Raw genomic sequence first — 24,061 nt, 5'->3', positions numbered from 1 at the left:
TCTGTAGTGGGGCTGCTGGTAATTAAACACATTGGGTTACTACTGTCCACAAAACCACAGCATCCATCCTGCTCTCTTTGTCTTAGGCAAAAGTACTTTTCTGGTATTTTCAGACTGAGGATTAGAAGTCTAGAGAGAAATTATCTGAGAAAAGCTTTGACAAAGAAAGAACAGGCTCTCCAAGAGATTTAGGCAGCAATTTGGGTTTCACCTTGCTTGAACCCAACGCTGTGTCCAGCTGGGAGGCAGCAAGGTCTGGGAGCACCTCAGCTCTGTGATCGTCTTGGGCTTCAAGTCATGTCTTGCTGTCAAGGAGCCATGTTTAATCTTGTAGGGACTGAAGTGGGAACCACCTGAAAAATCATCCTGTTTCATATGAGATAAGTCTTGTTGCTTGGGTTAGCCATGGACTCATGTTAGAGAAATGGGGCCCTGCCTTCTGTCAGGGCCACTGAATGCTTGAATTGGGTTCCTCTCTCTTGTGTGACCTCTTGTTTCAAGGCACATATCAAAGCATCTCAGGTTTTGGAGGCATTCAAAATGGAGGTAGGGAGCAGAGACTGTAAATTAGTCTAAGACCTGGCATTTACCTCAAATGTTCGTCTTAGGAGATAAATGATGTGAAAAAAGACTCTATATTCATTGCCAAGGAAATTTGAAGATTGCTTTCTTGTTTTTGTATTTGATGTGTAAAAAGGACCAATGTGAAGTCCCCATTCGACAGAAGATTATCTCCATATATGAACCGGTTTAGGATTGGGCTTGTATTTGGCAAGGTGTTTGGATTTAATCCTGGGGCTAAAAGTTACCCCCTAGTAACTATATAGGATCTGTGCATCATTGATTCCCATCTAAGATCTTAAATAGAACTGAAACGGTATTTAATGCTATGTAGTCCAAGAACCTTTAATTCCCTGGACTTAGTTTTCAGAAGTCCTTACAAGCACCTGCAAATTGGGGCCCATCCTATTTGCCTAACTAGCCAGGCATGGTTTGCAGCTACTTGTCCTCAAGGGACAGAGGCAGACTTGGGTACGCTTTGGGATATTAAAAATTGCAGCACAAAAGTCAAGTTATGACTTAAACACTAAGTTCTGACCCAGGTATAATATCCACAGTCGAAGTACCCCTAGGGGAGCCATTAGGTGTTGAGCTTTTCTAAAAGTGTGTTATTTCTATACAGATATGCAAAGAGATAATACAGTAAAGTGTTTTTTTGTTTGTTTTGGTTTTTTTTCTTCTCAAAACAGTGTTTCTGTCTTAACTAGTGTATCTTGTTTAAAATTATTCTGCTGCTTAAATCTGCCTGCAATTTCATATGCCTTTAGTGTGACTTGTTCAATAATGCAGGTCTTGCTCCAAACTCTGAAGTCACCAAAGGCCTGAGAAAAAAACAAAATAAATCAGTAATATCATTAAGTAGAAACTGAGTGAAAAATGGCCAGAATACAAGCTTTTGAAGTGGAACCAGAATTACTTGTCTTATGGTTACTCTTCTGATACAGGCTTCATTTTCTTCAGTTAAGCCTGGTTTTGTAAGTGCATTAATGGTAGCATAACTGGTTATATGATGACAGGTGAAGGTATTGATTTAATCACAAACATTAATTTGACTTTTAAATCTTCTGGCAAAAACTCAGACTGCAAAAGAAACTTGCCATCTCATGGAGGAAGGAATCCCAAGGTGTATTGTGAGGTCTGAAGTGTCAAATACAAAACATTTGCACATACAGGAATGTAATCATGGTAAAAGAAATTGCAAACGCATGAAGAACACATGAAAATCCATAGCATAGATGTCTACAAAAGGTGATGTCTGTATCCTCTGTAGACATCTGTGTCATAGATGTGTATAACAGCAGCCAGGACAGAGATGGCAGCAGCAGGATAACATTAGTTTTTCTTAAAATATAATTAACATTTTATTCCACTAAGCATCATTGTATGTTAGGCATTAGTAGGACACAGCACAGTATGTTGTAAATACTGGGTTTGGTGCCTTAGATGGCTAATTCCATGCTAATGTCATTATCAAAGGTTGCAGAGGAAGAATGGCCTAAAAGGTTTATTCCTCGTGAAATCATCTCCTGTAGTTATTCAGATGTGACTAATGATGCATCTTCTGCAGAAACTTTCATTTATTTATTTGGTATGTCCCTTTATTCTTAAGAAATGTTAGAAATAGAACAACAAAAAAAGGTAGAATCAGTTTTCTATGCTTTTATTTGTTTCCTGATTAATTTTGGTCTCAGAAAAGCAAGAATGTACATTAGCAATTTCACACCTTGTTACATCTTCTGTTTGCTTTCATCACACGCATGGCTGTTTTCATGAATGGCAAACATAAACATAAATGATGTAATATCCCTCTTTGATTTTGAGTGTCTTGCTGAGAAATTAATGCATATGTGCAGATTACTTGTAAAGCAACATGTGAACAATTCACCATGCACATCTACCCTTTGTAGTGTCAAGGCAGAGATTTGAACAAGACTTCTGCCTGCTTACATAAGAAATATGGGAGTTTACAGCTCTATGTATCTTTACTCTTAGGTGAGTTTATTTTTTTACATGTTGTACTCCAAATGGAAGGGCTCCGTGACTTGGCTTCTTTCTATTAAGAGGATGCTGTGCTTGCAGAAGCAGTGACCTTTGAAAAGCAAGTCTCAAGTAATCCTTTTATTTTCCTGAGATCATATAGCACAGTATCCAGTTGCAGGCTTTTAAGATGGAATGATTGCATACTTTGTCTGCTTGTCTGGATTGGATTACATTTTGTTTGACAAAGAAAACTAAAATACTTATACCTTCCTTCCTTCAGTTCAGAGCATCGTGATCTCTGTGTGTTCAGGATGCAGAGTAGTTGCTGTATCATCCCAGCACCACTGGGATTTATTGAATTTACCTAATTGGCCTTTATCTCATGGTTACACTTTAACGCTTCTTTTGAAGGAGATTCAAAAAGGATATGGTTACCCCTTTTCTAATTTACTTTGAGAGTTGGGTTACTCATTTTCTTATCTTCCTTCCTTTTCCTGGTAGATCAGAGCATTCTGCAGAGCCATGATTGAACATGTTAGAGACCTGCATGGTGAGACATTGAAGTCCATGAAGCTGTTAACTAGCCAAGCTTTTTACACGCTGATTTTTGAAGAGGATGCTCAGTTTTAGTGGAGTAGGGAGTTTGACGGGCACTTGTGGATGGCCGGTGGTGCATTTTCTGTTGTACTGTGCTGATGCATGTGAAGGAGAGCTAAACTCCCCTGAACCTCCCAGGGAAAGATTTTGCAGCAGAGTTCAGGAGCACTTGCATCATTCTCTTGTTTTTAAAGCACTTGTGAGCCTCAGTCCCATAAACACTTCAGGAAACCTCAATAAAGTGGATGAAAAGTCCATTATTTGGTCAGGCGATCTTGATACTGAGAATTGCATGGTTTTCGCCTTCCTGAGAGGTGTTCAATACCAGGGAGGGCTGAGGTCTCCCCTCGCTGCACTTCTCAGGTTTGCTTTTGCTAGTAGGAGTTTATAAAGGTTTAATGCTTAGCTCTGACTTTCTCCAGCCTGTCAGACCTTGGCTGCCAGCTCTGCAAGCCTGGTATAGGCGTTGCAGGGATCTGGGGACATGGGTCCCTTCTTCTGAGTACTTTGGTGTCTCCATTCCCTATATATAGCATCTTGAGTGGCTCATGCTAAGAAGTGATCAGTATCATCTATTTAACTAGGGCTGTCAAATCACCTGTTATTTGGCACCACCACTCCACAGTGAGACTTGTTTTCCAATGCCTCTGAAAACAGTGTGTAGCGCCCTTTAAAATAGAAGGGAAGTTAATTTTATTTTAATGAAGTTCACTACTAGCTATGCCTTCTCTGGGTTAATGCATGTGACCATACACATGTGCACAGTCTGTGTATCTCACATGTACAACTTGGCTTGCTGTGCACATGCATGCATGACATATATTTAGGCACCTGGATTAATTAATGGTAAGTCCTATACCAGATCAGCAGTTTGAGAGTACGTTGTTACTCACTTTCACATAGACCAGAAGTTTGTGAAGGACATCAGCCCAGGGTAAGGCGACTTTTGTGGATGAAAAATTGTTGGTGATCACCATGCAGTGCCTACATAAACAACACGATCATTGTTCATATCCAGGTGGTTTTTACTTGCTCAGCAGAGCAGTCGTGAGCACAGTGGTGGATGCCCAGCCAAAAAGCAAGCGTTGCCTGTGCAGCTTGATGCCAGCTCTCCAGCAGAAAACAATATGGAAATAGCCGACACCTTTCAGGATCCTCCAAGAGCCAAGTGGGGGAGAGATTAGTAAACAGGAGTGAGAAGAACTGAGGCTGAAAAGAGACTGAGCTGTGGGAGCTTGCTTTGAAAGAGAAGGCTTGCTGCTAGCCTTCAGTCCAGGGATAATTGTCGGGAGTTCTTTCGTTGCTCATTTTGGCTGATGATCAGGCCTGGCAAAATTAATTTGTTGTTCTTATTTTCCTTAATGGGTTGGGGTTTTTTAGTATTATGATAATTAGCTAGCCCTGCATATAGAAGTCTTTTTTTTTCAATAGTTCCAAATACAATTTGGAAGATAAAATGTGGTCATTTGCTACTGCTCTTTGCACTCAGTTCCCCATATGGCCACAAAGGTCTTTTCTGTGGGTCTCCCCAGCCCCCCTGTTATTCTTACCGAGAGCTGGCCTGTCCAGAGGGCGAGTTGAAGGCCCTTGGACAGCCATGGGCTGGTTTTTCCTCTGGAGAAGCTGCTTTTGTCCCTGTAAATTAGAGACTATGAATTGCTCCCATCCCCTTTTCTTTTCACTCAGTGTTGTTTCCTAATCTCTGGCGTGAAATACCTGGGGCGTTAGGGTTGCATTGCCCATAGCAACTTTTGCTAGGGAGCTGGAAGAGGTGGTAGCAACCACAACTCAAAAAGTCTCTGCAGATACCAGACTGAAAACAAAGGATCAAGCCTGTTTCTGATGCACACGTGGTGCTGCAGAGGGCAGATAACCTTTCAAGGCTGCATCTTAAAATAATAAGCGGCGCTGGTATAGCTGCTTTCATGCTGAATCTTCCCCAAACATGCCACAAACTTCCAAGCTGTGATTGCCGTTAAAATCTTGACAGTTGCCATTTGCAAGGATTAGCATCACTGTGTGAGCTGTAACACTCCAGCAATACTTGCGGGGAGCAATTGAATTATAAAGGCTGTGATGGCCTTGCCTACCCTGTCCCTTGCTTCTGGAAAGAGAAGGCTGAAAGATGCGTGGGCTTTTAGCTACTGTACAAGCCAAAAAAGAAATAGTTAAGGAGCCTATGTAATCTAAGGTCTTCTGAAAAATGCATACCTTCAAAGCAGCTGAAAGCAAGCGGTATGTAATCAATATGTAATTTTGATAGCGTAGCCCCCTGACACGTTTGACAAGTCAAGGTGTGGGGTTGATGTGTTTGAAAAATGCTTGAAAGACAAGGTTGATGTGTAAGCTGCTGATGGCAGTTCATGTTGTTACTTGGCTCAGGTGGGTGATGCTGGTCAGATCCTCAGATGATGAGAATCTCTGCAAGTCCACGTTAAAAAAGGGCAAATGTCACTGGGGTGAAAGCCCCGCCGACCTGCAGTAGCTAAGGATTGCCTTGCCTTTGAGGATGCGCTGACGAGTTGAGTTTGACTTCAGCAGGGGCAGACCTCCATCTTACTAACTGTGGTTTTTGTCTATTCTGTTTTTCTCCTGTCTTGCAGCACCTTCTCCAGTCAGTAGTGTGAAAAAAGGGAAGATAACTAAAAATAGCATCTCCCTTTCCTGGCAGGAGCCAGATCGACCCAACGGCATCATCCTGGAATACGAAATCAAATATTTTGAAAAGGTGTGACGGACTGCTTGTTGAGCATCCCCAAGTACCTTCTCTTTGCTGTCCTCTTTTAGTTATAATTATTTGAGTCATGGAAGGGAATGGAGTGATTTTATGCGTAAATCAATGTCAGATTGATTTTGCAGTAAATGATTAGGAAGACTTGAAATGAGGGTGTTGTTTTCCATTAGTGTGCCACTTCTCTTGAACAAATACATTAAATCTGCGTGTCAGATTTCTCTCCAGCCTTATCACATTAAGATAGAGCCTGCTCATTTGTTAAAAATAAGCGGGATTGGGGATCGAGCGTTTTATCTCCTCCCAGAAACATCAGGCTGTCCCTTGCCTTTGGTATTTCAATTTCTGACTTGATTTTGCATCAATGATGTAAAGAGAAAAGAAAGGTTTTGGGAGAGATTGTTTCTGCTCTGATGTGAAGAAAGGCATCCTGGCTTAAGAGCTTGCCTGGATTTTCCAGCCCTTGCTCTTGGTCTAATGGAAAACACTTTCTCTTCCTACAAAACTTGCCTCTCCTAGTCTTCCTTTCAAATGGCAACTTGTTCTCTTCTGGCAAAATTAATGCAGTTTGAATGAAAATGGTAACAAATGTGCTTTGTCTGAATAGCATCTTTTAAGTGATGCGGCCTTAGATCTTTGGAAGTCTTACATTTCTAAAAATCAGGTTTGCAGTTGACTGAATAGCAGATTCTTGCCTTAGCTGGGATTGTAAGGTGTTCTTACTTCTGAAACAGTCAGGCTTTCTACATGAAAACAAGATGAAAATAATTAAATTGAGTCATAATTCACTGGTTTGGAGGGTTGAATTTCTATTTTAAGGAACATCTTCCATTAGTTCTGTCTATGGCCCAGGTGAAACCACTCAACATGGACCAGGACTAGGTCTTTCCTCCTCCTCCCTTCTTTCTCTGACCATGGGAAGGATCTGCTCAAGCAGTCCATGCAAACAGCGGAAAGAATTTCAGAAATCTTCTGCATCAGGATAAAATCAACATTATTTTTGCAGATGAGCAAGCTTGGGCTAGGACACAAGATGTGTGAGTGGCTTAAGTAGGGCTGAAGCTTTCAAAAGGATTAAAAAACAAAGCAAGAATCAGGTTATGCTATTGCTGGAAATAATCCATGACTGATTATTTTATTAACTTCTTTGATTAACCATTGTGACACATTGAATCCTTACTGTGGAATGGCCTAGGAAGATTGGCCTCTAGAAACCTTGATAACGAGCAAATAATAAAAGCAAAAAAAACCCCATATATATTTTCATTTTACTTTGTTTTCAAACAAATCAGTGGGAGGGGGAGCTTAAAACGTTGTATTTGTGATCCAGAACTAGTCTCAAGTAGCTTCAGTAAATAGTTCTTCAAGTGCAGGTCCTTCATGGGGAGGTAGCTACAGCCAGTCTGAGTTTTTGCTGTCTTGATTTATTTCGTTCAGGCTGATAACAAAACTTAGTGTTTTTCATAGGAAAGCTCAAGTGTTTAAATGTTTGCAGAAGCCAACAGTGTATTGAAAACCTAACAAGTAAGGATGTGACCTAATATTCACTTACTGCTTTTTAATCAGTCATTGATTTGAATTTTGGGTGTCATCCTTAATTTTTCTTGTTTGTTGCTACTGTCATTTATATATTCTCAGTTTTCAGCCCTTTATAAGGGTAGATTTGCAGTGTTCATTTCCAAGGGATGAAAGTGGTCTTTATTAAAAGTTTCGGAAAACGGAGTTTTGTCAGATTGCTTTCTTTTAAGAGAAATTGCTCCTTAACAGGAAAAAAAAAGGCATACACACACATATACCCCCTCCCAAAACAGTCTTGCGTAGCTCCAGGCTTCAATGAAAAACCTGTAATCCTACATTTGGAGATTCTCAAGGCCTTATCCAGGCATATTACTGTCTATGGGAAGTTGCCCATTAAATCAAAATGAAAAAAGAAAAATCAGTTCAGATCCTACGAGCTATGTAGAAATCTTCATAGGGAATTACTAAGAATTCCTGTTAACCTCATAATAATTTGCATCTGAGAGGATATTGTGAATAAAAAGCAGTTTCCAAGTTTGTAGACCTTAATTTATGAGCTCTTGTCTAGATTATATGTTACAGTAAATAATTCTAAGAGTAATTACCAAGCATTTCAGTGAAATTTTAATCAAATAACTGGAACTCTTTTGCATTAGAAACTGATGTAAATGAAGATTTATTTCAGCAATTTTTCTTCAAGTTCGTTGCTTTAGAAGAACAATGCAAAATTAGATAATTTTCTGGAGGTTTGGGTCTTTTTAACCTTCCCAAGGTCTAATTCGTGGCTCTAGAAATGCCAGCCTGAAGTTGTACAATGTGCAATATAATATTCTCTTTTAGGCCTAATTACATTACTGGGAAGTCATTTTGGTATAAAGTAAAACCCCTTTCCAAGGCAATGGGACCTTCTTCCTCTTCCCCCTCTTCCCCGTGCCTTCGGACTGATCTTTAAAGGATGAACCTTTCTATTGCCCTGGGCTGTTTACATCCCAAACTATGGAAAGCTGCTCCTACTGCAGATGCCAGTTTGGTCCCCGTATTGTCATTTATGGGTGGAAAGTCCCTCTGCTCTGTTTCATACCTCCTAGAGTAACTGATTATAAAAAAGAAAATCAGTTCTCACATTTTGTACTGCAGAAAGGGCCTTCAGAAGGGGGGAGCTGAGAAAAGAGATCCTCAAAAATGCATATTCGAGTCACCTTTTGTAACGTTGCTGTGGGCATTGTTAAGAATCTGTCTTCTGTGAGAGTCACTATTTGTCTGTTTGAACATTGTTTTTTTTTTCTGGGGGGTGGGGTGGGAAAAGGACCAGGAGATGAGCTACACCATCATCAAATCCAAAGAGACGACGATTACAGCAGATGGCTTGAAACCAGGCTCAGCGTACATCTTCCAGATCCGAGCCCGGACAGCTGCTGGCTACGGTGGCTTCAGCCGAAGATTTGAGTTTGAAACCAGCCCAGTGTGTAAGTCCTTTTAATTACTGTCAGCCCATGTCTCTGGAATGGTTACCAGAAATGAGTCAGGGGATCGATGCCTTTACAAAGAACTCTTCCTTGTCCTGGCCTTATCCATTGACTTTGGAAATATCAAGCACATCATGACTGTGTACTGGACAGGCTAACACAGAATCACAGAACCACAGAACGATCAGGGTTGGAAAGGACCGCTGGAGATCATCTAGTCCAATTGCCCTGCTAAAGCAGGTTCACCTAGAGCAGGTTGCACAAAGTCATGTCCAGGCAGGTTTTCAAGGTCTCCGGAGAAGGAGACTCCACAACCTCTCTGGGCAGCCTGTTCCATGCTCCATCACCCTCAAGGTAAAGATGTTCTTCCTCATATTCAGGTGGAACCTCCTGTGTTTCACTTTGTGCACATTGCCCCTTCTGTCAGTGGGCACCACTGAAAGGAGCCTGGCTCCACCCTCTCGACACTCACCCTTAAGGTATTTGCATGCATTGCTAAGGTCTCCTCTCAGTCCTCTGTTCTCCAGGATAAACAGGCCCTTATCTCCAGGATAAACTCAGCCTTTCCTCAGAAGGGAGATGCTGCAGTCCCCTGATCATCTTTGCAGCCACCTGCTGGACCCTCTCCAGTAGTTCCCTGTCTCTCTTGAACTGGAGAGCCCACAGCTGGACACAGCACTCCAGATGAGGCCTCACCAGTGCAGAGCAGAGGAGTAGAGGGGGAGGATAAGCTCCCTCAACCTGCTGGCCACGCTCCTCCTAATGCACCCCAGGATCCCCTTCTTGGCCACAGGGGCACACTGCTGGCTCATGGGCAGCTTGCTGTCCACCAGCACTGCCAGGTCCTCCACAGAGCTGCCTTCCAGCAGGTCAACCCCTAGTCTATGCTGGTGCAGGGGGTTGTTCCCAGGTGCAGGACCCTATACTTGCCTTTGTTAAACTTCGTTAAGGCTCCTCTCCACCCAACTCTCCAGCCTGTCCAGGTCTCACTGAATGGCAGCTCAGCCTGCTGGTGTATCAGCTGCTCCCCCCAGTTTTGTATCATCAGGAAACTTGCTGAGGGTGCACTCGGGCCCCTCATCCAGGTCATTGATGAAAAGTTGACAAGAGTGGACCCAGCACAGACCCCTGGGAACACCAGTAGCTACAGGCCTCCAGCCAGACTCTGTGCTGTTTATCACAACCTCTGAGCTCTGCCATTCAGCCAGTTCTCAATCCACCTCACTGTCCACTCCTCTAACCCACACCTCCTGAGCTTACCTCCACACCTCTTAATGACTGTCTGCAGGGAATGCTGAGCTCTCTTAAATATCTGCATCTGGAGAAAAATCCCTGAAATGGTGCATCTCTGGAAGGGGAAGAATTGAACTAGCATTTGCATATTTTGGTGTGGTTCCCGTTGAGCTAAAAGATGGTTTCCTGTTGGCTGCTGATGCCACAGCCTCAAGGAAAGGAATTTGACTTGTGATCAAAAATGGGAAAAATGTGCACTGCAGGTACAGGGCTTTTGCTTGGCCTGTCACAAACTTAATATGGTTTTAGGGTGGGTTTTTTTGTTGTGGTGTTGGGGTTTTTTTTGTTGTTTGTTTGTGGTTTTTTGGGGTGGGTTTTTTTGTTGTTTTTTGTTTTTAAATGAATCTGATCATCCAGGTCTGGATTCTGGATATTTTGTGGCAGAGTGAACTCCTGAGGCATGCAGAAGCTCAGCTGCTCTTTCCCCAGTGTTCAGGCACAGCTGTGGAGAAATTCTTACTGTCCCAATTACCAAATTTTTGCAGAGGTGTCAAATATAATTGTCTCCCTCAGAAAATATGTGTTCTCTGTTTCAGTTTGTACAACTGTCATTTATTAATTTTTTATACTGTTTGCATGGAAGAGAGATTTTTTGGTGGAAATACTCTGTTCATTCCAGTGAGAAAGAGTCTATTTTCTGTATGTTTTCCTTGGAAATTTCAATTTTTCAATATTTTGATTACTGTTACTCCTGTTCATTTAAAATTCATCATCTTTGAGAAGAAGATGCCGAGTTGCCTTTTCAATGCACACTACTTCTGAAGCCATAATAGATTTTAAAAGAATCATTATACACATACAGATGTAGCTGTGGAGCCAGTGATTGAAATAACACAGTGCAAATTGCATCACAATACAAACATTAATGCAAGAAGAATGGTCTATTTAATGTATTTCTTATTGTATTAATCATTAATTGTGCCCTACAAGTAGCAACAAAATCATGTTATGCCAAAAATTATTCTATATCATACTAAGGAAATTTTGCTTGCATTTGGAAATTTTCTAGTTTAGAGTCATTTGAGTAATAGTGTTCCAGACTGTTAATAAATAATACATGAAATATATACACACTTGATCAAGTGCTTGGGTACCTATGATCCTGGTCCAAAAATAACAGCACTTCCATAAAGCCTATCATGTAAGTATATGCATTAATCAGGATATTTTTTGCGAACATCATGCGGTAACATCTTTAAATCCCTTGAGTCTGCACCCCAGTCTTTTTAGCGTTTTAAAGGCAGAGGAGTAGGTACATCTCTGATACTAAGGAGCTGCTGGCATAGTTGGAGGAATATCTACTGCATGGTCCCCAGTTCAGGATCTGGGAACTGTTACTCTGTTGGACTTGAGTTCTGGGTGAAGCAGGACTTAACCAGATGTTTAAATGCTTAGTAGAGCAGAAATGCAAAGCTTCAGTATCATGTAAAACGCAGCTCCACTTGATATTTAAAACATTTTAAAAAGCAGTTATTTATTTTTTTCCCCCCAGGGCCCTATATAAAGTCAATATTAGGGCCAGGAGTGTGACCAGACTCACAGTGCTTTCTTGCACATCCCAGGGAATTTGAAAGCAAGCACAGATCGAAATCTCACTGCTACATCGGAGTTCAGATCTGAAACTCTTGTTAGAGCCTAAGCAAATTATTTTAATTCAAGCACAGATGAAAACCTTTCAGTGACTGTTGTGAGAATCAAAGCCAGCCTCCATAATTGTTTGGACCTAACAACAGGTTTTGTTTCCAGTTCAAAGGTTTCTGTAAAGTTATTTTTAATATACTTTGGGGAAATATGAAACAACAGCCTGAGAGATGCAAGGGAGGGGGAAGCCATAACTTGTTTTGAATTTTTCTCTTTTTTTCCAAATTTTGGGGTTTTTTTACATACTACTGCAGCCATCTGCAATTCTGCAAAGCACAGCAATGCAGCCAATGCTTCATTTTTCAGCAGAAGTTTTCTATTTGGGTGGAAGCTGTTGCTAGGTGTATCCACTTGCTGCTGACCTCCTTTCCAAATGCCACCAAGCTCGTCTAAACTGATAAAACTAACCTTGCCAAAAGCTGGTTTTCAGCTGGATTGGTGAGCTAATCCAGCTGGTCAGCTGGATGGGAGTGGGAACATGTCACCAAGTTGAGGAGGGCTAACACAAGTGCCCCCTGGCTTTAAATGGCAGCAAGGTCCCAGCTCGGCTTATGAATTCAGGCTTTTTAGCTGTCGTAGATCCCAGTTTTATCTCATTTCCCCATCCCTTGAGCTGTGCAAAAAATCACCAGTCACAGCTTAATGTTCTCCTTTAAATGTTTTTCTTCTTAATTATTTTGTCAAGAAAGCAATAAAACATCATCTTAAGGAGCCTCCATAAATTTGTGAGGCTAATAAAATCTCTGGATGATGGTATGGGTTTGGAGCAGTTAACATTAAATATTTAATGTATCGCGGCCAATCCTTCTGAAATCATTTACATTGCTGTAGCAGGTCCATGCCACTCGCCGTTGAGCGCTGGAGAGCTCCTGTATGAGGAGCTACTTGAAACCCATTGCAGATCAACATTTAATGCCATACCTTTTCGACTTAACTTTTAACAATTAATATGGGACTATATTCCGTTATTTTATAGCCTCCATAAAGTTAATCCTTGTGCTAAGGAGCCCTTTTCACTTCAGTCATTTAGTTAAAGGCTTCTTCAGTGTGAAATTGATTCTTGCTGCTCCCCGGGGTGGATGAAGCTTCAGCCGGGGCTGGCACAAGGGTAGGAGCTATAATGAGGTTTTTCCCCACACGGCAGCAGTGCCTGTGCCTGGGAGCTGGGTTTTGCGGGGAGAAAGCCAGTTTTATACCCTGGGGTGTTTAAATATATATGCAATTAAATAAACTGGCAGCAAAGAGGGCAGGGTGAGAAGGCTTTTTCATTCCTGCTTGGGAACCCCATGTGCAGACCCATGGGGAGATGTGGGTGCCTTCCCCTACAGTGGAAAGCAGATGAACAAGATACGAGTGATGTTAGCATTTCAGTTTTACAGGCTGCAGGAGCTTGCTGACCTGGTCTTACTTAACCTGTAGCAAACCCCTGTTCTCTAACAGCTTTCCTGACCTTTCCGCTAGCATCTTTATCACAGGACGCATCTCCTGCCTTTTGGCCAGAAGGCTTTTTACAAGGCATGGGCTGGAAGAGTTCTGCTTCCCTTGGCTGATAAAAGGACCAACCAGTGTATGTGTCTTAGCAAATTCCTGTTCTACAGAGGGCATCTTCTGGCCGTGTAGTATAGATGCCACAGGAAGCTTTTAATTGTTTATAGCTTTTTGAAGTGCAGATAATGCTGCTCATATCTCAGAGATCTTGCTTATGTCTCTTAACAATAACATTCCATAAATGTTCTCTCTGCATATGGGAAGCTGCTGGGTTTTTGTCCTTTATTTCTGAGATTTTTAATGCAGCTAACCCAGGAAGACAAACCTGAGTTTGCAAACTCAGCGGATGTGTTCTGCAACACTTTGGTTTCTGAATTCAGTGATGAGATGCAATTTTGTTGGGGTTTTGGCTTGGGTTTGCATGTGTTTTAGGTCTCTTTCCCCCCATTTCCTTTCCAAACTAGAAACAGGCAGCAAAGGGGGGAAAACACAAACTGTAAAAGAAGAAATGAACTGGTAAGACTTGAAACCTTGCTGACAGCCTTGTTAGAAAGACTCGTGTGAGTGCTGACTATTGTTTTAACCTTAATCTCCATTTTCTGTTTCTCATCTCAGCAGTAGCTGCATCCAGCGACCAGAGCCAGATTCCTATAATTGTTGTGTCTGTAACAGTGGGAGTCATTCTGCTAGCTGTTGTTATCGGTTTCCTTCTCAGCGGAAGGTAAGAGAAGAAGCTGTGTATTTATACTTATCCAACTTTTGTAATAACTTCTATCTGACCAGCTGATTAGTGAGATTTAGGTGAAAGCAGCATGTGAGCAAAGCTGTCGAGCGGTAGCGCTGTAAAGCAGCACGAGGGTGGGATGATTGATCTGTTTGGACAGGCAGGAATGACAAAGGCTCGTTCGCAGATGTAGTTCACTTCCCAATGTTTTTCATCTCTGTATAGACTGGCCCTGATTATTCGACTTGATTCTCACAGGAGTGTTTTTACATTCCTTTAAAAATAAGCGGAACATGTTATTACAGGTAAAATATCCTGGAGCCCGTATGTTTACACTCAGAGCTCACAATGGCCTTTGTTCACAGACAAAACTTGACTTCAACAAAACGCTGCAACAGTTGCAAATAAAAAGAGAAGAAACCCAACGGAATGGCCAAATGCCCCAAGTTTTGGTCAGATCTGGATTTCATTTCTCATGTGTAGGACGCTAATGTGTTCCCCATGCACTAGTAAATTATACAGAGAGCTCCCCCCATGGAAGGAGATACTCAGTTTCAAACCATCAAGCGATTCCATTGATTTCTCATGTGCTTAAATGTAGGCAAGTGATGAAAGCCTGGTCTATACAATCTTTGACAGCTCTAATGGAAGTTGATGGAACTTGTTGGTGGACAAGGGATTGTGGTATTGGGAGGAAATCTGGTTTGTATCAGGATCAGTTTGTACTGTGGCACTAAACTTGTGTAGCAGCCAGCACGCAAGGCACTTTTTTCATATACTGCCTGTGTATTAATACCATTTTTCAATGGCATAGTCAAACGATGCAACAGTCTTCATGCAAAGCAGTGGGACGTGCATCTATTGATAAGGCTGATTTTTTTTTTTTCAGTGCAAAGTAAACATTTATGCTTCTAATGTTCCCATCAGCCCACTGTTGCTTTCACGATACAGGTCTGTTCTTAAACTCGGGTCTAGCAAGGCGGATGTAAATTACAGGATATTTTAAATGTTAAGAGTAGCTATAAGATACTCACAGAGGAACTGTGCTGATACCGAACATATTGGCTGAGGGTCTTATTTCCCAGAGGAGGTAGGGTATCAGTCTGTGAAGGCGGCACGGTGAAATCCAGCCAGGCTGAGCAGCTCTGTCCCCAGGCGTAAGGCATCCACGGAAGGACACAGTTATTTCCTGTCTTAAAAGGTAAGTGTGCTGCCAGACTCATCTCCACTCAAGGTCAGAGACTGACAGTCTCTTTCAGCTCAGCCGTTAAGAGTTCCTGTCATCTGCTTTGAGTGATTTGTTGGGCTTAAAAATGGGCAAGTAAATGCTCCTGTCTGCACAAGAAGCATGCAGCGGTGGGGGGCGGTGAATGGCTACGGGCCATTCACACCAGGGGCTGCAGGAAAGCTGTAGCCAGAAAGACTTGGCTCTGAACACTGTAGGCAGGAGTTCAAGTCTCTCCTTAAAGGCTGGAGGTTTTGAGTCAAATCCCTCCTTGAACAGATGTGGGGGGATGTGGACCTTGGCCTCCCCCAGCCTAGATGCGTCCTTGTATCAATGCAAAGTGGAGGATGCACACACAGCCTTAGGCAAGCTATGGATGTAGCCTGGCACCTCTGCAAGGGGGGTGGGGGTGGGGGTGTGCGCCGCAGGTGGAAGGATATATGTTCCTCTGTGGCCATAAGGAATTGCAACTGTGTGGCAACCAGCAGCTCTTGCTCTTCCCACAGTTGCTGCCAAGCACTCAAGATCCCTTTGGGGAGGACGTGCCCTTGCAGGTCTCCTTTTTGCTGTTACCCTCTCTGGTCTGAGCAAGCAGTTGCAAAGCCGGAGCCATTTGTCAGCAATTCTTGTTAGTTATGTCTTTCTGTCCTTTGCCCTAATGGGCTTTCCAAGATGTGCTTCCTCTTGGCTCTTTACGTCTTGGCATGTTTATAAAAGCCCTTGTCTCCTTTGGCTAGAGTTTTAGTGCCACCTCTGCTGCTGCCTTAATCCTCCTACCTTGTATGCACGACTCTCTCCATGGACCCCAGGGCAGCTGCAGGTTACTGGGAACTTCTCCACGGTGCCACACTGGGTGTATGGGAAGGGGTAGGCACAGGGAACTGAGCTTTTGGTCTGTTTTTACCTTTTCAACCCTTCTGCTAAACTGGGAAGAATGCAGTACCTCAGGTGGAGGTGGTGGAGCGCCAAGTTTTGATCCATCGTTAGAGAAATGGCTTCAAAACCACAGAGCTTCTTGGCCACTTCGAGTTCCCGTGAATTTTAAAGCCTGTCTAGTGTGTTGAGTGACTCGTGAGAACAGAAAAATACACCCCAGAAGCCCAGGAAGCTGACAGCCAATTTGAAATTAAACAAAGCAAAACAAAAAAATTGCTCCTGTTTGGAAGCAGCAGAGATGCCGCTGAAGTGTGTCACTCACGCTGCTTTGCCTTGGATATGATTTTGAGACAATTTGTGGAGTGAATCTCCTGCTGTGACACCGCGGGGTCGATAAACGCATTCCAAGTCATGGGATAATTCCTTTCTGAAGCTGTTAACCTGTTTCTGGAAGACACTTCCCTGTATCTTTAGAGTGGTGATGTTGTTCCAGTGCCTGGTTCCAGGGGGTTAAATTTCCTTTCCTAATTCTTTCCCATACTTGCTTTTAGAAAAAACAGACATTTTGAACTCCAGGAGCTGCTCCAGCTGGAATCACCACTACTTTCCACACCAAGTAAGCTGTGCAAAGCCCAGGCCCTGTCTTTTCTGCTAATGTAGGAAGCAGGTACTGCCCAGCAGCAAAGCCAAGAAGAACCCTCTTGCTGTGCAGCACTGAGGACATAGCCTGGCTGGTTCCTGCAAAGAGGTTCCTCATTGCTGGCTCCATGTTGTTCCCAGGCTCCCTGGGAGGCCCTGGGAACCTCAGAATTAGGATATTCCTCCCTAGAATGCTGTATGGCACCTCTTTGCACCTATCCTCCCAAGTGCTGGGCTGAAGTGCGCAGGGGGTTGAGACCAGTTCTGTGGTGAGAAGGGGATGTCCTCCCGCTCTTGGCAGCTCGGAAAGTAGTTTCCCAGCCATAGGATTCAGGAGTTTGCTGTGCTCCACAAGCTTTTTATTTTCTGCTAGGTTCCCAGAGGCACAAGTTTCCACAGCTCTTCCCCTTTTTTTTTTGCTTTTAAGTATCTCTACAGTTTTCTTGCTTCTTTTGAATGAACGTAAGTAACAGCATGGCATTTTCCATTGGCAGCTGGCCCTACACCAAAGGTCAGCTGAATGGTAATCACGGTGGCATTTCCACAGGCCAGCATCCATCTGTGGAAACGCACTTTGTGTCTGAAGCTGGAGGTTCCTGGGAATTTGAAACAAAATGCGCTTTGCCTTAAACAATTAAGCTGCATTTCAGAGCTGATTTACTTGCAGATGCTCCAGAAAACTCTCCCTGTAAATAATGTGTCCTCTGACCAAGGTCATAAATGCCAAGCAAAATAGCTGATCACTTTTAAGTTATCCTGCTCTTTGCATCAAGGGCATATTAATAATATAACGATCAGGATTACAAATCAAAGAGATTCACTAAATCAGACTGTAGTTGTCTCAGCAAAAAAAGAGAAGTGGATTGAAAATCTATTATTAAACCAGCTAGAAGCATTGAATTAAAGAACATGGATTTGTTATTATCTTTGTTTTGTTACGATTATGTGTTCTTCTTGAAAGTGCAATGCATTTTCAGATAGAGCAAGGCTATAAATTTTACTTTCCTAGCAATGCTTGAACTAGATGCTGCTTGGCATCGTTGTTGCCGATTGAGGTATATATTAATCTAAACTCATTAGAGACTTTTGTTTTACACTCTGTGCCAGACAATGCCAGTCACAAAGATCTTTGCTGTCCGTCTTGCAAGGAGTAATAATGTGCCACAGTCATTATTGTGGCATCAGCCACTTTCTTCCTACAAAATGACATAGGAAGCCAAGTTTGCATCAGCCTGGGAAGGAGACTGTTGGGGTCTGCAGCGGGTCTGCAGATAAGGTAGTTGACCTCAAAGACTTAGCCGTGTACCTTTAAGACAGCCACAGACTGTCAGGTATGTAAACAGGATGTGAAGAATCGGAACTTAGAACCGCAGCATACGGGCACCTACAGCAACAGCAAATAGCAAGCAATAAGAAGGACACAAAAAACCTATCAGGTGTCTATCAGGTTTAGACACCTGCACTAAGATATATAAATGCTTTGTATAAACAATAAAGGCCATTTTGTCCGAACCCAGCCACGCAGACATAGTGTTTCTTTTAAGTCCGCCTCAACTTGCATCACCGCAGGAGACCTACTGCTTCAGAGCAGTTTCCCCTTTTCTGTCCTTCAAACCAAGCCTTGTTTGCAAAACTGATGGGGTCTTAGGGTGAGTGTTAAGAGGTTCTGGTCCCCCAAGCATTTGAGCTTTGTAACACTAAACAAAGGCATGGACTTCTAACAGAGCAAAATGGGGATGCTATTAGGTCAGTGCTGTGCGTGTTTGCAAAAGCTGCCCAGAATAACTAGGAGGTGTATTGTGCATCTGCATTTATAGCCAGCTACCCATTATGGATGACCTTTCCATCTCAAGTGATCTTCCAAAGAACCAGAGGGAGCTTTTTATAGAACTTAAGAAAAAAATAGATTTGAAGCAACAAAAATCTGCCCCTCTCCCTGTGTCATGCATATATAGAAAGTCTCTTTTTAGCAAGGAACTAGCCTTCAAAAGGCAAAGCAAAGACAAATCTTGCCACCTGGATATTGGCAATTAGAGGCTTCTGCACCAGAGTATCCATCCTTGACCTTAGCTGATTTAGACTTTTAAATATCAGCCCCTGCGGTGGCAGAGGGCTACTTTCTGGACACAAGTATGTGCATCTTGTTAAAAAGTGACTTTCAGGGAGTAGAGAGGGTGAAAGGATTGTGGTGTATATCCTAGGTCCTGAGCCAGCGTTTGCAACCTTCTGTGATGTGGAAGGTCAAAATGGATTAATTATTCCACAACCTCCCCCCCATCCTATTTTCCAAGATGTGTCAGGGCTTAAAATAGTTTGCTTTTTCGACATTTCCGTAGGAAACAGGAGACGGTTTGTAGATAACATTTTTCATAGAGAATTTTTCCAGCATGAGTCACAATTTTTGTTAGTTGTGACTTTTTAGAGGGCTTTTATCTCTACATTCTTGCCTGCTCTTCCTTCTTCCTACAGGATATTGTCTCCCGTGATTTGTAGCCACTTTATGATGGTGCCTACTGCCAAATATTCCCCACAATTCACCTGACAAGAGGAAGGATTTTGTTGGAGAAGCTATTGCTCTGCCAAGTCAAAATTCCCATCCACCAAGAGCAGGCAGAGTCTGGTCCTGCTTCTGTTCAGGTCAAGGTCTTTACTACCTCCATTGTGTTACCAGCCTCTTTGCTCTGTGATGGTACGTTTTCCCAGAGAGGATTGTTAGCAGCATTGGTGTACAGGGTCCCTCTGAAAAAAGGGGCTCCAGTGCCTCCTTCTGCACAGGGTGATGCCTTCCCAGGGCCAGTGTGGAAATGTGCTGCCTGTAATCCCCATCTTTAGCATCCTGCCTAGATCAGCTTGGCAAATTTGACTGCCCCAACACCTTTTTACTTTTTTTATTCTAAACACTTTTTGGCTTAGTACTTCTGTGCAAACACATTGGGCTCTGCAAGCCAGTCTGAGCTGCTGCAGTTTCAAGGAGGATTTAGGGACCTGGGCTGATCTGCCTTCAGATGACTTTGGCCCAGACAGGAGGTGGGAATTGACCACATCTGTAATTAAGCTCCAAGCCCATGAAGCACTGCCCTTGAAAGCATCATTTCTGAGTTACTCTGGCAGCAGCCGAGGGAATGGGGCAGGAGGATTGTCATGAACAGATAAGCAGCGGGTGTAAGCTTTGTCTGAATAGGGGAAATGTGGGGCAGTGCAGCAGTCAGTGACGAAAGCTCCTCACCTTCGTTCTTCAGATGATCCATTTGACAGCATTGTACAATTCCCATTTCCACTTCAGGAAGGGAACTGGGCTGCCCTTCAAGCTGAAAATGGAGCCTGACCAGTGGTAGCAGCTCTAGGCTCCTGCTATGCACTGGTGAAAGCCCCATGCGTAAGTAGTGTTTTAAATTGGGGTATTACAGTGTCTCCTCTTGGCTGTGGAGTGGGTAGGGGATGAAGAAAAAAAATCAGTCATCCGTCTGGACTTCTGAATGTGTGGATGTTTTACCTTGTTGAATGCTAGAAATAGGAAGCGTGACCTCTCCTGGGGACACGCCATGTTGTGGCACTTGGCCTCTCACCTAGAGAAAAGGGTGTCTGTACTTTCTTTCAGCTTGGACATAGCAAAGTATAATGCCAGAGGTCTTTCCAAGTGCAGTTCTTTTCCCTGGAAGCTTTGCTGTCCTTCCCCATAGTGACTGCACAGGTACAGTCTGCTCGGGCCTCTGCATTGTCAGTTATTCTAGAGCAGCGCAGAGCCATGCTTTAACACGTGAGCTAGGTGTAGCTCAGCAGGAAGAGAAGGTGACTCCTAAAGCATTCATATAGTTCTGAGCAAAGCAGGAATGTACTCCTAGCAGCTCACAGGGTGTAATGCTGCTCCACTGATGTTTGAAGCAAGCATGTTGACTCATGAAGTACTAGGTGCGGTGCTGGCCTCCTGACCTGGAGATGCAGGGAGCAATCATTGCCATCGCTCAAGGCTGTGTGAAGGATTAGAAAAATCTTTCCAGGCACCCTCAAATATTTCAGTCTCTAATTGCAAGCTTCTGAAGAACATCCCATTAGAGCAGCTTATTAAAAGTAACAAACGAGGCTTTCATTTATCATGACTCCAAGTCTTCAACTTAGAACTCTTAAAAACCACAGCTATATGAGGCAGAGCCTCTCAGAGATCTATATGGCCACTGGAAATGTAGTTTAATACTGAATGCTCTCTGGGTCATCTGCAGACTTGTGGTAAATTAATTACATTGATTGCAGGCATAGTTGTTGGGGCCATCGTATACATTTCATTAACAAAGCATGTAGCCCAGGGTTTTGAAACAATGCCAAGAGTGTTGATAAGTCCTCCTAGCACAGGTTTATTACAGTTTGCTCTCTGGAAAGTTGGGTTTGCAAGCCACACAGGCATTATGGGGGTCACCTTTGCTAGAACTGGAGTAGCGTCATCTTTGTGTGTCTGAGATAACCAAGAGTGGCAGGGTTGATCTAGCCAAGAAGTGGGACAGTTCCAGCAGGCCACAGAGGTCCAGGAGGTGCTGCTGTATCTCCAGGATGCTCTTTGTTGTCTCTGCCCATCTGCAGGCTGGTCCTTGAAGCCAGGGCTTGAAGCAGAAGTCACACCTTGTTTCAAACCAGCTTGGCTTTTGCGGATGCCGCCACCTCAGCATCTTGTTCTTTTCAAGCAAAGGGGATTTAATGCTGCAGGTGTTTTTTCAATAGCCTTCACCATTACATGGATGTGTCACCTGTTAACCTGCAGCAAACTGAAGGGGGTCCTGACTGACAGCTGGAGCCATGGGCAGCCCCCACAAGCTGTCCTTGTAGTCTGCTGGTTGATTCAGTGAGGCTAGAGGAGACTTTGCAGATAATTTTGATGTATACAGTGCTCGGTTCAACTCTTGACTGCTCTGCGATACAGGTCAGCTTGCTGGCTAAAGATCTTAAAACCCTGGAGAGGTCTGGATGTATTTCATTGAGCGGCAATCTCTTATCCTGCCACAGCATTTAATCTCATCTGCAAAGTGTTTGCTTTCAGATCCTCTGTTTCTAGACTGAGAAAGCCCTGTGTGGAACAAAGAGACGGGGAAGATCTGCCCCTCCTAAAAGTCGTCAGCACCCAAATGCGTGATGGCCATGAGGGCTGGAGTTTAACATTCAGTTTTATTTGCCTCAGAATTTTTATATTCTGAAGTTTATCTGCCAAATCAAGGCATTCTTTTCACACAAGCTGTAATAAACCTTCCATTGCCCTAACTGTTCAGGCCAAGTAGTCCATTCAGTTACCTATCCAAGCACTCCTGGGACTGGAAAGTGAATTTTGTTGTCTGGTGATCCGGTTCAGTTTGGTTCTAAGAGCTTTAGATTCCCCTAATGTTACACCTCTGAGTATTTTGACCCTAAGTGCACAGCATTATGTGATGGATGTACAGGAGTAAGGCTGCATTGAGGCATATTTCCCTTGCACTTGAGCGTGTTTTTCTTCCCCATAAAGGGGAGCAAGTGAGATCTGAAGCACTCTGCTTTCGGTGCAGGGGGCTGATTTTGTGTCGGAGCAGCCCAGTTGCTGATGAGGTACTCAAAGAGTTTTCTTTGTTTAAAAAAACAGTGAGCTCTTTTCATTTTAAGGAATCTGTTGCTTTTCAGGTTAATTGAACTGTTGTTCCAAAAACTCTTGACTTTGCACGCTGAGTAGCGAGGGAAGGTCTGGTGGCAGCAACCGTTAGAAAATGCCTGGGGGGAAAGAGCCTCCTAGCTAAAATGTAAGCTAAGTTGTCACAGCCACAGTGATCTTCTGGAGGCATAGCAGTTCGCTGGGCTCAAATCCTGCAAGGTTAAACCCAGAAAATGGCATAATTGACTCAAAATATATAGTTCTTGGGTTCCCTTTGTGTACTTTTGGACCTCTGGTTTTAACTTGGGTCAGTGGAGAGGTTTAGTGATAGCTGAGCTGCTCCCCTATTAGTATGATTGCAGAAGATGGGGCTTTATGAAATGCTGTCAATTATAGTAAAAAAATATTGGCATCACTGTTTAGAAAATGTTAGCAGTTGTTTTGCTGATGCAAAAGTAGCTTAGAGAGACATTCTTCACCAGTTCTAATTTAAGTAAGCACATAATCCAGTATATAATTCTATAAATCATTGCATGCCTGAAGTTATTTTGCATCATAATTTAAGGCATTGCAGTTGTAGAATGTTAATTTTGTCTAAACAGGCTATTCTAATGTGTTTAGTCGTTGTAAGTTATACTTGATAAAAATCTGATGGACACAATTTTTTTTCAAGAAAAACATGTTATGATGATTTGAGAAGAAATGATGAGTGAGATCTTCAGCTGACTTTAACCAGGTTATGTCTGCACTGTTGGGCTCCGAATTGTATATCACACTGAAGTTCTTTCTGTTGTTTCTTCTGCACTATGTTCTTTTCCAGGATGAATTACCTTAATAGATTTGGTAACAGAAAAATGGTCTATGCAAGTTCTCTGACAAGGATAAAGGGCAATTACTGAGGTGCCACCAGCCTTGGGTTATGGACTGATGCCAGGCGAGCCATACTCCGATTAGATTAGAGTAATGGCCCAGCAGCCTTCAAAAGCAAGATGTGGATGCGTGCAGTGCCTTTCAGCTCGCCATATTTTGAGTTTATTTAGGCTGACTGCTCCCACACGACTCACAGGGTCCTGCATCTGCAGATAGGTAACACACATGCAAAGCTTCACTGGTACAAGGAGACTCGGAAAGGGCTGTGTGAGTTGAATACATGCATAAGGGTCTGCCAAAGCAGGGCTCGCATTCATCCAGTGCTTTTTTAAAAAAACAAAGTGTAACTGAACCGCACATGCAATTTTGGAAAAAATCACTTTGCCTGCTCCAAGGCAGGTACTTAAGTTTAAGTACATGGCCCCATTAATCCTAATGGTGGTACTCAAGTACAGGAAGCACATGTTTAATTGCTTTGCAGGACCAGGATCTGTATGCTCTCCCCAAGGCCTTTTTCCCCAATGGTAGCCCATCCCATGAAATTCTTGCAGCCCAGGGTGTTAAGGTCGAAATAATTGCAATAAGAAGGAAGAAGGGCATATAAAAATGTTGGGGAATGTATTTGCACCTTGCCAGGGTGGTGGGATTATTCCTTATCCTGGGCCTTTTTGTTTGCTTTTCAGTTGCTGCGATCATGGCTGTGGGTGGGCTTCTTCTCTGCGTGCTGTTGCCTATCCGAGCCTAACATGGTCAGTGTTCCCACCTGTGCTGGCTCCTATTTCGTGTCCTCCCTCCATGTTTTCTGTGCACAGTCTGCCTCTCCCTCCCTTTCTTGTATTGGCCTGGAAAT

At 43.1% G+C, this 24,061-nt stretch overlaps 1 protein-coding gene across 9 annotated transcripts in view; it reads left to right on the top strand.

The window, feature by feature from the left end:
• Window positions 1-24,061, top strand: part of EPHA5 (EPH receptor A5) — a 209,792-nt gene that overhangs the window by 149,336 nt on the left and 36,395 nt on the right. For 4 of the 9 annotated variants that reach the window (XM_080386716.1, XM_080386724.1, XM_080386719.1 and 1 more), the window contains 4 exons: window positions 5,742-5,866; window positions 8,694-8,853; window positions 13,891-13,996; window positions 23,895-23,960. In XM_080386716.1, coding sequence (XP_080242842.1) covers window positions 5,742-5,866; window positions 8,694-8,853; window positions 13,891-13,996; window positions 23,895-23,960 — 457 coding nt within the window. The remainder of the gene's footprint in view (window positions 1-5,741; window positions 5,867-8,693; window positions 8,854-13,890; window positions 13,997-23,894; window positions 23,961-24,061) is intronic. The other 5 variants (XM_080386718.1, XM_080386722.1, XM_080386717.1 and 2 more) reach the window with 3 other exon arrangements.

Source organism: Falco punctatus (genome assembly GCF_963210335.1).
Source record: "Falco punctatus genome assembly, chromosome: 1".
NCBI lineage: Eukaryota > Metazoa > Chordata > Aves > Falconiformes > Falconidae > Falco > Falco punctatus.
This window is presented reverse-complemented; position numbering and strand designations above follow the sequence as displayed.